The sequence below is a fragment of the Anopheles aquasalis genome, chromosome 3, assembly GCF_943734665.1.
Source record: "Anopheles aquasalis chromosome 3, idAnoAquaMG_Q_19, whole genome shotgun sequence".
NCBI lineage: Eukaryota > Metazoa > Arthropoda > Insecta > Diptera > Culicidae > Anopheles > Anopheles aquasalis.
In genome coordinates this window covers 12,857,501-12,872,348 of record NC_064878.1, presented here as the reverse complement: position 1 = coordinate 12,872,348, position 14,848 = coordinate 12,857,501, and the positions used below count along the sequence as shown (strand labels likewise).

Here is a 14,848-nt window from a genome sequence, read left to right as displayed (position 1 = left end):
GAAAACGCTTTAACGAGCTGGCTGGTTGACTGGCAGCGCTTACGTCATCTTACGATCAATGCCCGGTGTGGGTCGTTTGGAGTGTGTTTGTGAAATTAAAAAGAAGAAGGAAATCATGATGGAATGCATAATTGCGAACGATTTGAAGCGTAAACTGGATGCACTCTCATCTGGCTCAATATCAAAGGGGAATTGCCCAAAATGATCGGAAAAACACCGTTGCACCCGTTGCACAACCGACGTGGATTGTGTACGTTCGTTTTGTGTGTTTTTTTCCGCTTTTTGCAGCGTAATACTGATGGGAGTGGAGGGGGCGTGCAATCCGCGTGGCCACCACCACCACCACCACCATCTTTCTATCCTCGCACGCCACGTTAAGGCAGCAGCATCTTTTTGCTCTTGCTATCATCCGCTTTAATTGGGTGTTTGTGGAGTGTTTGCGAATAGGGGAGGGGGTGACGAGGAGGGGGCAGCTTAACACTTGAAGTTGTGTGAGCGAGCAGCGAACCGCGATGTTTTGCCGCGGTAAAGGCCGTCTCTTTGTGTGTGCGCGCGCGCACACGCCATGCCAACAATGAAAACAACGTCTTGAATCTGTCCGTGTTCCGTCCAGCTCCACGATCGAGGGCAACGAGGCAACGGGGAAAGAACCAGTCATGAATGAAGGTGTTTGATGATTTATTGTGTGCTTGTGTGTGTTTGTGTGCATCGATGAGGGTGTGAATGAGGAAGCAAGGGATCCGTTCTTGACGATATAACCTTGCCAGCGGAAATGGACTTGATCAGCGGTGGAGGCGCAGAGAGCATGCTACGTGTTGTCACATGAACTGTAGTGCTTCATGTTTTTTTTTCCCTTGTTGTCGCTATTTTATTGTTTGTCTTCACAAAATGACGGCACCAGCCACAAGAATCTACTGAACGAAGCACAAGAAGCACTGCTAACGTAATTACGTCCCGATTTACGCTAATCTAATCTGCATCTGCTCATTTTGTGGCTTTTATCAGGATTAACATGATGAAAAGGCGCTTTACAATATTGCGCTAGTAGTTCGAGGTATTTCCAATTCAATATGCCCAGTATTCACGATATGAACTGCTGGGCCAATCAATTTGTGCAAAATTTCATTAAAAACTTTGCTGTTTAGTTAAAAGTTATTAAATCGAAATTAAACATCCTCCTTCTTCTCCGCAATTTACAAAAAAAAACTATGCTCTGTCAACTCGATTCGATTACGCCACTCGAGATATCGTCATCTGTTAAGCTGCTATAGCGCCTGATGATGAGAAGGCAAAAGTGATCAAAAACTCTTAATAATCACACATACACACACTCACAACAAAATCCAATTTTCATTAATTCATGCAAACGGCCACCATGATGCCGAACAGCAGCACGCCCAGATCTCACCCAGCCCCCGTAGTCCGAAGCGAAACGAGGCGAAAATGTTACATTTTGTTGATGTGCGGCGAGGGTAGCGGAGAGAACGGAGCGTCGTTGTACGTGCGAGCAAGCGAAAGAGTTGCGAGCACGCACACCACACGAGATGTCACGACGAGAAGGAGGAGAGGTGTCACGGGGGTTGCTGCGGAAACCAACGGAGCACCAGCAGCAGCAGCATATCGTGATTGCGTGTGTGTTGTTAGGATTTCGGAGAGTGCAGCTCTCGATGGCCAGCACTTGACAACGGTCTCCCTCGAGCTCTGATACTGCTGCTGCTATCATGTTTCACGATGTTGTTGTTGCGTTTACGAAGAGACGAATGTGCATCATTGATGCACAGGATTGCGTTCCAGATTTTATTTCTTTTTCATTTTCTCTTCTTTGCGTCAATCAAAGTAACCGAGTCTCTACAGCGAGAACAGTGAGAACAGTGAGAGATTGAGAGCTGTCAATTTCATACAAATCCGCGGCGAGAGATCTTTCGCACATTTAGAGACCGAAAATGTTGAGAAGACTGAGAACAGCGCACTACAAAATAAGAGCTACGAAATAAAATCATACAATTAAGCAAAATCGAGCCAGCAGAACATGACGTTTCGGCGAGATACTGAGAGATTGGCTGAGTTTAGCAGAGTTTAGCATCAGACGCCACCACCTTCCTCCCAAGGGACACGTTCTGGTTCCTAATCTTTCGTTTAATGATTCCATTTCTAAAGCTCTCATTCTATGCAACATCTATAAACCTCCCGTTCCGTCAAGTGGAAGAATATTATCACGATGCATTAGCCCTTTCCTGGACCTTTTTATTGCCACCCTTTATCAATACAAAATGGTTTACTCCCCGAGAAAGATCACGCGTTTTATGATCCGCGTGTCCCGCACCAACAGAGAGCGAGAAATGCGTGAAAGTGAGAGCAGCAACAGCGGTACACGTGAACCGGTACTTGCTTCGTCGATCGCTTTGCATCGCTTTTGGTGGCCCCCTTTTCCGAGTGTTGCTTGGTGGTTATGCTTATGATCACCACTACAGGGGGGGACCACAGTGCACTAGGAAAAAAAATAAAACGGAATCTCCCCTCCGTGATCAGCACGCATCAGCCTCTTCTCTCACCTGCTGTTGCTGTTGCGGCGTCGAGATTGATCGATCGATCGATCCACCGAGAGCTGTGTGCCGGCTTCACTGTACTTTGGGAGATTTTTAACGTTTTGAATGTTAACGAAAGGCATCAATCAGCGCATCGCGGCGCTGCGGTGGTGCCGTCGATTATTGTCACGGAAGGCAGGGCCGCGGACTGGTGCGCCGCGGTTATGCTGCGATGTTTTCTCCCTGTCTGTTCGTTTTTCGCTTCCTCTCATCGTATCATCGCCTTAAATGGTATGGTGGTGCGGTCTGTGCGCGCAACAGACGGACGGTGCAACTTCTTAACTTTCGTTATCGTATCTTTGTCGTCGCTCCGCGCGTCGTTTGGTTGGTTGCTTGGTGCTGGTGCTGGTTTTTGGTAGTGAGAGGCAGATCATGGAGCGATGTAAAGGTGCTGAAGGTTACCGGAGGTGAACCTTGGCCTTCTGGACGGGCCCCCCTTGGTCGGATTGGTTCGCTCGTGGAGAGCATCATTTAGCTGAGAGCTCATTAATGGTGGGGGTTTTCTTGGGCTGTTTTCTTTCTTTTAGGGGGGAGAAAGAGTAGCTTCCAGTTGAATCGAATGATCAAAACCAGAGATACGTTTATAGATCGTGATGATGAAAGGAGAAACCCTACATTGGATGACAAATCGAGATGAATGTTTTAACGGAACGGTTTCTGTTGTCGATTCAATAATTCAAGATTATGCTGCAGCGCATCCTCCTAGAAGTTTTGTTACCTTTTTCATGGATAGAATTGAAATTAATCTTGATTAATCTCCGTCTCTCAACCCATTTCGAACACAAACTGGACAAAGCCACGAGTGAGCGGAACACAAATGTTCCTTTTCAGAACCCTGCACCCCCCTTGGGTTAAAGAGGTCAATAAGTATTTTTCGAACACAAAAAAAGGTTCAAATGGGTGTCTAGAACCCAAAAGGAAGAGCGAAGCGAAGAAAAAAAAAAGAGGCGGGAAACAGATTAGACACAATCGCTGTCTATTAATGGTGTAGCATACCTTCTTTTCTATTATTTTCTGGGTCCTCTCGAGGTCACTGTTGATCTGTTGAAAGGAAGGGACAACCAAAACGCACCGAGATGCGATGACGAGAAGACGTCGACGACGATATGATTTGAAATGCTTCATCGCAAGTGCGCGCTGAGACGATGCGGTTTTGTTCTGTTGGCCAAGGCCATGGTCTAGCCACGGACCATGCGCTGCCTCATATTTGGTGCCTCGTGGATAGAGCTCACTCAGCTTGGTGGTAGTGGACTGAGCGAAACGCACTCATAAAAAGCGCTGAGCTGCGTTCTGCTGAACACGAAGAGAGCTTTGTTCATGTTTGCTCTCCTTCTCGACCATCAAATGGACGTTCTAACCAGATATACCCCTTCAAACGGTGAAGGCCAACGACGACCACGACGAGGAGGATGTTGAAGCAACGCAAAAAAATAATAAAAATGCAAAGCCCGTGGCGGGGGAAAACCACGAAACACGAAACCGTTTTTTGGGTTTAATCAGCGGAACGACAACGGCGGACGGGTGTCGCGAGAAAACCCCAATTTATTGCGCTTTTCCGCATCGTGCTCAGTGCTGTGACAAAAATGCATCGACGTGATGTGCAAAAAAGATTGCAAAGCACATGGGGACGGGCTCTTTAATCTGATTGATAAACGGCACGGCACGAATGGCACACGGAGCGTGATAAGGCGCACAGTGCCCCAAATAATAGCGCAAGTAAAAAGTGATAATGTAGCGACAACTGGGTAGCGTTGATACTTATGCTCCCGCGTGGCGCGTGCGATAACCAGCGGTGATAACTCTAGGTCCCCCCGGGGTATTGTATCCTTATCTCGTGCTAAGCAGCATATTATTAGATAAGTGAAGGCCTGCAAACACCACAAAAAGTCTTTGCTCGATGATCTGATGACAGGTTTATAGTGCGCGCGCACTCTCCACTGATGGATGATGATGGATTTGAGTTTTTGAGAGAGGAAGTTTCATGGCTGCCCGTACGATCAAGTGATCATTTCCAATCACAAGCATTACTACATTGTTTTATGTGAAGCACTGCTTGATATGCACGTCGTCGTCGTCGTCGTCGTCGTCACCATCTTCGTGGATGCTAACTTTCTCGTATGATAGCCATTGAACCGGAACCACCGGAGTGGGACTACTACCATCGTCATTACGATGATGCTGCACACGATCACGAAGTAGCTGCAGCATCTTGCCACTTTTGCTGCACTGATAACGGTCGCAATTGTCGACGAGCACACGTTAGTGTTTGATGATTGACGTTGGGAATGCTTTTTTTCAAGCGAATGCGTCAAGCCCATTAGTTCCATGGCGGAGTTTTCAATTGTTGGCTAATGTAGCGGCTCGATGCTGGTGCTGCTACTAGGCGAGTTGAGGCGAGTAACTTTCTCTTTGCCTCTTAGTGTTTTTATCATAAACTTTAAATGATGAAAGGCGTAGTTTTGCTTTGGAGCAACTACAGATGCGAGCAAGAGAAATAGAGAGAGAGTAATGCGGGACAATTGAGCAATCGTTATTCGTTTACGAAAATATTATGTGCATGAGAATGCCATTTCGGACCTTCCACCATCTCCCAACAGCGTTTATAATTTGCTATTCGAGTACATACGATCGAATCTTATGCCAGCAAGATAGAGGATGAAAAAGAACAGCGCAACTAACTACATCTTCGCCCAAATTCGCAAACCAAATTGATTAGTCAAGTTTGGAAAAACAGCTACCAAGTCGCATTGGGAGGAAGCGACGACCGCCCTGGAAAAACGGTGTACTGTGGGCGAGAAACAGCCACGTCATCATAATTTGGGTCAAGGCGCGCGTACAGTCACCTCCCGGAGATCGTCGTCGTCGTCGTCGCCGTGCCTTGCACCGGGTGCTCCCCGTTACTGTTTGCATTAACAATTTGCGTCGTCGAAAAGGGCCACGGAGAGCAGCGTGCGGTGCTCGATGATGTTGATGCCGAGGAAGAGAGAGAGAGAGACATTGTCTAGGGAGTCTTCTTGTGGCAGTAAGCGAAGGGGATGTGTCTATCTCATAGTCCAGGCCGATCGGAAGTCTTAATGGTAGGCCTATTCCCATTCTGTAAGCAGAACGGGACGATAAGACATTCGTCGGGTCGTTCATAGTTTCGGTTGATACATTTCTACGATGTTGCCTCTCTATGCAGGAGATGATGGAGTTAGCACACAACAAATATGACTGGCCACGGAAGAGAGACAGAGATGCGTTTCGATTTCCACCGAAACTGGTTTCTAATTGTGTGTGCGGCGGGCAATCTTCTGGCACCACAAAATTCATTCGCGGCGCGCGGAACGCACCTCGAACCGACCCCGAATAATCGTTAAAACATCATCGACGCTGCGTCACACCACAAGCAGACAATCACAAGCTGATACGCATTTTGATACACGCCTCCTGCGAGTTGAGTAATCAATTAGAACCTTATGGTGATAAATATTCTGCTCACAACTGCGCCCCACATTGAAATGACTCTTTGCTTTGTGTTTGTTTCTTTCGTGTTTGTGCGGAAATTCGATCGCAAGAATTGCCGGACATACATATACGGCACATGCTCGTATGCTAAACCCTTACGAGAGACGGACCTCGGGCGGTGGAATATTCGCGAGCGAATTAGCATAACTTACCGGTGTTCATCCGGTGTCCAGTGCCCCCCCATTCCCATCCCAATTTAATGCGCTGGTAAACATAAATGAAATGGCGTACAGGTCACAGAAGAAGGTGGACGGGAATTCATTTTGAAGACACATTTCTCCTTTGTAATGTCTGTTTTTTTTTGCCAACGGCGTGCCCTCGTTTCGATGCTCCATTCGGGTTCGAGACCAGGAATATCAATCATTCCCGCTCGAGCAGCGCCGCTGCGTGTGTGGAAGATTGTCATTTGTCGAGGTGATTTTTATGATCCAATTTCGCTCCTCTGATGCACCTGTGGGGCACGCGGGACATGCTGCCTCTGCTATATAATGCTAGCCAGGAGGTTCCGTTGTCCCTGGCCCCCCAGGGGTGTAAAATGATTTAATGACGTGTCCTCCCTGGTTCTCTCGCCTCGCGGTGTGTCCAACGTGTGCTCCTCCACGCAGTTTATGACAACAAAATGTGTGCTGGATGGACAGCGGCACACGAAGTTATTGCGACTCGGTAATATGTGCTTCGCTTCTCGCTGGTTGTCTTCCGGTTACGGTGCTCCGGTTGGTCATCCGTTTCACCGCGATAGCGCGATACACACTGGTCTGACACTGCAGTTGGTTGCATGGGACGACCTGTGTGCATCGGCGATGGACGTGGATTGTCCTTGATTTTTTTTTGTTTCATTTGCTAAAATGCTCATTTGTCTTTCGAATTTAAGGATGGCCATTACGTCGCTAGAGAGAGAGAGAGAGAGAAAGAGAAAGAGAGAGCACACTTAAAGAAGGATTGTAAATGCACGGGAAAATGTGATAAAAATAACTTCTTCGCTTGCAGTCCCATGGTTTGGTTGCAATTTGATAGGCGGCTGCTGTTGCTGCTGCTTCTGTGGCCACAGAACGCATGCTTGAACGGTGCAGTGGTGCCATGTCCACGTTGAAAGACAAGAAGTGGAACGGAAATGCGTGAGAGAAAAGTAGGAAATGAGTTTTGTCATTTTATGTCAAACTGACTTAAGAAAGAACAGTGTACCCTAGGCTCTGGCTTAGTTTAGCATCATATGAAGCAACATTAGCATTTGAATTCGCTATTTTTGAATAAGACACCGCTCTTGTTTGTTCCTTTGAATGTTATCTAGGAAGCACACGAGATACGATGGTTTTTGGCCTTGAAATCGAATCTGTTCGATTGTTTGAACAACTGAAGCTTCGGTTTCCTAGGGGACTCGTTTATTATTTGCATTCTATCGAATTCCACCCAATATGTTCGGTATCATGAACCAGAGCAACACTCAGAAAAGAAGATCTACTATTTGGAATTACGCAACGCGCGTGTCCACGTGATACCACTGCCCCCGGTGTTTCTAGCACAATATCTTCTCGAAGCTCCCTGGTTCAATACACTCCGCTGCTGCTGTTAGCACAACTGTTGTCAAGTGCCCGGCGTTAAAACTGGTGACAAATGTTGTTGTAGAAGCAAACCTTTTTTTACGGTTGCGCGTGGCCACACCGTCGTCGGCTGTGGATGTTTAACTTTGCCTTAAGATGTCCCAAATTTCCTGTAGGTCATTCTAAGGCGACCAGTTTGAAGATCACACGGGGTTCTCTCTCAATTTAGCAACCGGGCGAGCACGCGACACACGAGCACGAGATAATAGAGTAAGGTGGGGCAAAAGTGCGACCTTAGTGGATTTTGATTTTTATTAAAAAAACGAATTAAGTTGCAATAGAAAAAAAAACATTGATTTATCCAACAACTATTTACCTCTCTACTCTAAAAGTATCAGCTCAATCAAGTGACAATTTAATGGTTAAAATTCATAATTCCCAGGCAACCTTCGAATCGCACTTTTGCCCCACCAGTGGGGCAAAAATGCGAATGTCGTGGGGCAAAAGTGCGATCCTTTAAAATGCAGCAGTTATTCACGAATTCATGTGTGCAATTTCAGTGTTTGCTCTTTCCTTATTTCTTTGCTCTTTCCTTAGTTCTTTGTGATTCATTGAACTATTTTTTTACGTTTAGTGGATCTGTTTCACTGTTTTTCTGCTTGCTCTTTAGACATCTCTTTAGATTTTAGATCTAATATTTCCTTGAATGGCGCGTTGATAATAACTTCAGATCGCTGGTGTCATTCCTGTCTTTGCTGTGGCTCCTCTCATTTCGGCAGAGCCTAATTGTTGCAAAGGATATAAGATCCGACTGCTCCATGGACATCTGTACGGTTGAAGTTGAAGTGCTCTGAGCACATTTTCTCAATAAATTCCAGGACATTTCGAAGAGAAATTAAGAGCGGTTTATGCTTCTCTCTGCAGTCAGCATGTTAATTGGAAGCATAAAAAGATGTCCAATAGGCAATTGAAGATGTTGAATTTGGAGGAGCAGTAGAATTAGTTATCGAATGAATGTGGCATATGTGAATCAATATTCAATGGCTGGTTATCAGTTTTTGAAGTTTTCGTTTTACAGGTGTCTGATTATTTGATATTTTCACGAGTTCTGTCAATGAAAACAATGAATCAATAAAAAAAACAAATGTTTGATTTTTCTGATTCGCACTTTTGCCCCACTCGTGGCTCGCACTTTTGCCCCACTATGTATTTTAGGGCTTTACACCAAATAACTCAAGATTGGGAAAACGTATAAAAGTGTGTAACACTCCATTTGATAGTCATTGGTAGTAGCTACAAAAAGCACACTAACACTTTTAGGAAAACTATTACTTTGTTTACCAAAACGCGTTTACGGCGCGTTAGAATATTACAATATTGAGACGAAAAACAAACTTTACCACATTTCTCTGAGCACTCGCATTCTGCAAAGCAGTGTTTACGTGTGAAAGTGAGTTATTTAATGCTTTACTAATCCATATATAAGTTGCAAATTTTACGGTACTCTGTGCTCAAAAAACCTCAAATCGCACTTTTGCCCCACTCGCACTTTTACCCCACCTTACTCTACAACAGAGAGGCTTATCACGTACCCCCCACCTCTCCATCGCTCGGTATTTGACTACATTTGTTGGTCACACATTGATAAACCAAACGACAAACGAGAGAAACATTCACGATTGAGAACCGAGAAACGGAACGGGGTGGGAGCTGATAATGCTATTTTCATCGTAAATACCACTCGCCCTTCGTCATCATCGTCAGCACGCGTTCACTTCCATCGTAATCGCTGCTGCTGTGTCCACGAAGCGATGACGGAGAGAGAAGGGAGCGGGGTCTGATAAGATGATGCCTGGGCTCAGGAACACAGGCAGAGGATCTTGGGCAGCAAAACAACAGCCCCACGAAACAGATAAAATCGGAAAAGAAAGTTGCAGATACTGAAGTTTCCAGAAATTGGTGAAATACTTTTCCTTCCGTCGGTCCTTAATTCGATTTTCATTTTGAATTACGTCGCTTTGGAAGAGAGGGAACAGTGAGCATTATCATCATGCTATCACAATGCTAGCTGATATGCTAGCTGTTGGCCCAGGCGTAACGAAGAGAGGAGGACCTAGAAGGAGTAGATAGGTCTTCGATTCAGGAGAGATATCGATCCGAATCCGAATCTGTTTTGCCTTTTCAGCGCTCCCAGGGTGGTGGTGGGAAAAAGGGTGGATGATGAGTGAGCGAGTCCGTGGACATTTCTCTTTCTCTTTCGCTCACTTTGCGCCGTTCTTCGCGTTGGCCAACTATCCACTCGTCGTCGTCGTCGTCGTCGTCATGCCCCAAACCAACCAACCACACCTATTCCGGACTTGGCCACGGCGACGTCGACGTACTATTCTATTTTCAGTACTTTACGGTGAGCTTCGGTGGCCTGCTGCCCACCCCCAATCGAACACCTCCCCCCACCCACCCCCATTGCCCAGTAGTGCGTTCTTTGGTGCTGATTGTGACTTTGCTCTTTCTTTCTGGCTAGCTTCGTTGCTCCATGGCCTGAACCGAGGACGCACTTACTCCCTTTCCCAAACAAACACGCACACCGACACAGCGACAGAGCACTCTGGCAGCTGATTTGCACCCCCCCCAAGTGTACAATCTTCTTTTCTCATCAGTTCTTGCTTTTTTTTCGCTGGAAAACCCCTTTTCCATTCCAGCGTTTTCCGGCTGAAGCATATTTTCTAACAATCATGCGGCTCGTTCTAGGGAAATAATGTTTTGTGTTCAGCGAAAGTTGAAGGGTGGTGGTAGCACCCTTTCCCCTTCCCTTTCATCCCTGACACGTCATCCATTCTCGTGTAGATGTTTCGATTGATGGTTGATGGAGGTGTGCGAATGTTTTGCTGACTGGAAACATGCCCCAATGGGGTAGTGCTGGTGGTGTTTGGTTAAGCTAACATAATTAACGGGCAACAACAAAGCCCCTTCTCCAGTTGTTTCAGTTTTTAAGCTTTTTTTTATTAGGTTTACGATCTGATTCTTATCAGAAATTGTATCGAAATCCAGGTAGCCAAATGGATTAGATTTGGCATGATAATATGATATCGTATCGGCGATTCGCATGCACCATCAGATTGTGGAATTTTGCTTCTCTTCTGTAAACAGCTAAATTCCTATACTTTCTATATTAGTTCAATTTGTTGGAGAAAGAGTTGCAAATGCTAAAAAGGGTAAAGGTCTATTCCGATCCTGAAGTAGTAAAAACTCGAAAGACATCTTCTTTTTCTCTTCTCTCTCTCTCGACCAACCTGTCCATGTTCCAATGGTGTTCCGTTTGCCGTTTGGGTCCATGGTATGGTGCTGTGAATTATTCAAAAAACTGGCCCCTGCCCTCTCGCTTCTCGGCCTCTGCCCTCCTTGCCTTGCTTGTGCTGCTATCAAGCCAAGTGTGCTGGAGTTGGAACAGAAACCGAAACATAAAACAAACAAAAATCTGTACGGTGCTCTGGTCGGTGTGCGCAGCTGCTCTAGGGAGCTGAAACCCACACCCGTGTAGGAGGGGGAGGAGGGATGGATGGGCAGGGAGGGGGTGGCAGTTCGACGCTCGAGTTTTGGCTTGGTTTCAGATGAGGAAGTTGGATAAAAGTATGTCAATAGTTGTGGAGAGCCAGAGCTTATAGCGCTCGCACTGGCTATTGTGGATGCCCTTTTCCGTTCGTCCGGTTTGGCACCGGCCGCTCCATGTGATAGGAACCGAGCACACATGTGTCCGTTGGTCGGTGCGCTATTTTTTTTTTTTTAAGAAAACAGTGCCGAAACCATCGAATGGTCAATGAACTTGATTGCTTCTTGTTTGTTTGGTTTCGATGGTTTTGTCAACTATTTTCCTACATGATTACTAAGTAGTAGTTATGTAGTTTCTTTAAAAAAGCAGTAATATGGAAGACGATACACACCAGAGAAGGCCAGAGAGAGAAGGTGGTGGATAAGAAGAATCCGCGAGCGCGACGCCGCCACGAGTATATTGTCTATAATTAGATGAATTTATTTTTGTTTACTCGCGCACTTCAATGCTCTACTGCAGATGCGGTTGTGCGCGTTGTTTCGCGTCCCCCTCCCACCTCCCGGTGTTCGATCGCGTTGTTTCCGTTTTTCTTTTGCTGCTGACGCTCTCCTTTAAATGGCGCTCGTTAATTTTCCGCCCCGAAATCGTTTGTTACTTGTTATGCCGGCCAGCAGCAGCGTAGCAGCGGCTTATGCGTGATGAGAATTAATATGCAGCTGGAATGTGCTTTCCCTTATAGCCTCCAGCGGGCACGTTTTCGTTCGGTGTAGATAAAACTTCCAAAAATCCCGTAGGAAAATGCTAGCAACATTTTAATACGGTTGACACCGAGGATGTTGTGCCCCCGGAGTTTGTAGACTATTATAATTGGACAAAGTTGATTAAAAGTGAACAAAGTAATTTAACATTTCACTCAAATTTATTTTCTTCAATTGATCAAACATTAATTATTTTTAAAGAGCATAAGAAATGAACGCGATGATTCGGATGAACTCAAAACCTTTGCGCCTCCTAGCGGATGAATCCGGCTTCATCCTGCTTTCGTATGATTCCGCTAGAGGGTGGCGTTTTTTTTTGGCGTTTCAAACTGGCTGTTGGGGTGTTTTAGGTTTAATAATCATACACTGATTTCATTCAATAAAACAATCGATTTGTTCTTAGATTGATCACAAACAAGTGGAAGTAATATTGTTTATTTTAGTTTCTTTGAAATTCGTTGAACACATGTGAATATCGAATCGACTCTATTCAATTAGTGGCATTCGTTTTTGTCGACTTCTGTTGCAGAAGATTTAATTATCCACACGCTAATTACAAAAAGGCTAATTTCATCGATTAATACTAACGCAACGTTTCTGTGTCTCTCTTTTCCAACACAGGACGAGGTGCTCGCGATCTCGGATAAGGTGATACTGCGTGCCGAAGACCTGCTGAACTGGATCGTCACCGATCAGGAGTGGAGCTGGGGCCTCCAGACCGTGTTCAACGAGGGCAGCGCCAAAGATTGTCTGACAATGACGCGCCATCTCAGCAAAAACTCATCGCTCGACTTCGGGGACATCGATCGAGAGAAGCACTCAGGTTGGTGTTACTACGATACGATTAGATTTCATTATCGCTGGTCCGATCACTGGCCGCCGCCCTCGTCTCGTTCGCGGTCGATTCGTACGCGTTCTCCAGCATCTCGCAGCACACTCGCTCCCGATGGTGGCAGTCATGGCTGTAACAGAAGCAGACGAAGGACGTACAAATCAATTAAGAAAGCGGCAGGAATAGCGAACAGAACGCTCGGAGCAACTCCGAGATGACCATGGCGCAGTTCTGTTGGGAGCAGCGCTTGTCGCGCTATAAATACGCCCCAACACCACGATGGAGATGACTTCACTTTTTTTTTTTCTCCACCAAATGGGCCTGGATCGCCACCAGTTCCATGTGTTGTCGTTGGTGCTTTGCTTACTTGTCGAGGTAGAAGATGTTCCGCGGTACTCGGCACCGGTAGCGCACCATACATTCGCACTGTTTGCGGATCAGTATGTCCTCCTGGATGATGGTCGTCACCTCGTACAGATTGGGACCGATCTTACGCTCGCCGAATGATTTGTAGAATGTGCGGTGGTGTGGCATCGGTAGCTTGTAACCGGCATAGATGATGCTCGCCGTCGCTCCGGTCGATCCACGTTGATGTCCATGGTGCTGTCGATCAGCTAGCAACGCGAGCAGCAGCACACCGAACAGTAGAAACCGTTGCCAGGGAATCATGTTGTCACGCACAGCACAGAACACGCACCTTTGGCACCACCACGATCTGACACCTTTGGCGTACGCCACTACACTGATGGCCGGTTCCCGGTCCCGAGAATGTTGATGCCGCCCAAGAGAGTTTGTCTTTCGCGGATGGGGTGGTTTTTGGTCGGTTCCGCCAACACAAGTTGAAACCCGAGAGCAAACAACAATCCGGCGCGGATCTGGAGACCTTTTTTTTTATCGGTGTACGTTTCTCGCGCTCAAGATTCACGATTGACTAGCACCACCGCCACATGGCACACGCCAGTGGAAAGCAGAATGGACAATTTGTATCCAGGGCTGAAACCATTTCACTCACTGCATGGACTCACTACCGGCTGGCTGGCTGGCTGGCTGGCTGCCGCGATTTCCTTCACACTCCATTGACTTCTGGTGTCCTTGGAGTGTGCACGCTGCGTATACTACCACGACAAGATGCTAATTTCTCGTTCCACCACCCCCACGGCTAGCAGCGAGTCTTCTCTCCCAGCGAATGGTCTGCGCGTTGTTTCGCTGTGTTCGCGACAATCGTCTTCCAGCTCGTGGTGATGTTTCACCACACACCGAGCACTGTTGTGTCTGTACGTGTTAGTGTGCCAGAGAATGGTGGCCAAGTATGCTCGATCAGCACATTCTGTGGGGTGTGTTGGCGCGTTCCAAACGATCGCTTGGAGCTGTTGGGACGTCTGCGGCGGCGGTCACGCAGTCTAGTCAAATGTGGTAATGGTGGTTGTCGTGAAGCAGTCTAGAGAATGTTTGTTTTACTTCGCGAGCGAAATTGTAGCGTCAATGACGGTGATGATGATGCTGCTGCTGACGGAGAGACCGTTGATGGAGCTGCGTCGTCGGGGTGGACGTTGTTTAGATAAGTTTGGAAGTTTGGATCGGATCGGGATAAGAAGATAAAAAGTAGCAGCTCGCTGGCAAACTGGTTGTTGAGGAATTCATTTCAAAGGAATGAAGCGGACCATGCTGACAGTGCTTCTCATATTTTCTTTGTGTCTGCCTAGAATGTTAGAATTGGAGAAATGGTTTAGGGTTTTGGGTGCTGAAAACATCATTAACATTTGTTTTTATGAATCGGCAGATAGAGAATTTCATAAGCATTGATGACAGCTCGTGATATTGGGAAGGATCGATATAAAATATTCATTTTCAACTTGGATATTTTAGTTTAATCTAATTATGTTAACTTGATATCTTAGGACGAAGCTTATATTAGTGCGAGATACTAATAATGTCGAAAATTTAGATTGTTATCGAAATAGGAAATAAATAAGTGGAGTCGAAAAGGTATCTAAAGAACGCTTATATTCCCCATTTAAACCATAATCTTCTCTTCTCGCCTGCAGGTGAAAATAATGCTTCAAAGGTGGCGGTCCTAAGCT

General features: G+C 46.2%; 2 protein-coding genes across 6 annotated transcripts in view; one reads left to right on the top strand and one right to left on the bottom strand.

Annotated features, from left to right (window-relative positions):
* LOC126576217 (uncharacterized) overlaps positions 1-14,848 on the top strand; it is a 71,162-nt gene that overhangs the window by 50,387 nt on the left and 5,927 nt on the right. For all 5 annotated transcript variants that reach the window (XM_050237399.1, XM_050237396.1, XM_050237400.1 and 2 more), the window contains exons 5-6: positions 12,557-12,758; positions 14,813-14,848. The exon at positions 14,813-14,848 is cut by the window's right edge and continues 326 nt beyond it. In XM_050237399.1, the coding sequence (XP_050093356.1) occupies positions 12,557-12,758; positions 14,813-14,848 (238 nt within the window). The remainder of the gene's footprint in view (positions 1-12,556; positions 12,759-14,812) is intronic.
* Positions 12,758-13,714, bottom strand: LOC126576284 (uncharacterized). The gene is made up of 2 exons (XM_050237491.1): positions 13,135-13,714; positions 12,758-12,897 (listed from the first exon to the last, which is right to left on the bottom strand). Exons 1-2 carry the CDS (start codon positions 13,434-13,436, stop codon positions 12,780-12,782), a joined length of 420 nt encoding a protein of 139 aa, XP_050093448.1. The 5' UTR covers positions 13,437-13,714; the 3' UTR covers positions 12,758-12,779.

Excerpts from the sequence above, each read along its gene's own strand:
- LOC126576284 (XM_050237491.1), bottom strand. The coding sequence starts at position 13,436 with ATGATTCCCTGGCAACGGTTTCTACTGTTCGGTGTGCTGCTGCTCGCG. Across the intron at positions 12,898-13,134 it reads AACATCTTCTACCTCGACAA|CCATGACTGCCACCATCGGG; the intron begins GTAAGCAAAGCA and ends CTTCTGTTACAG.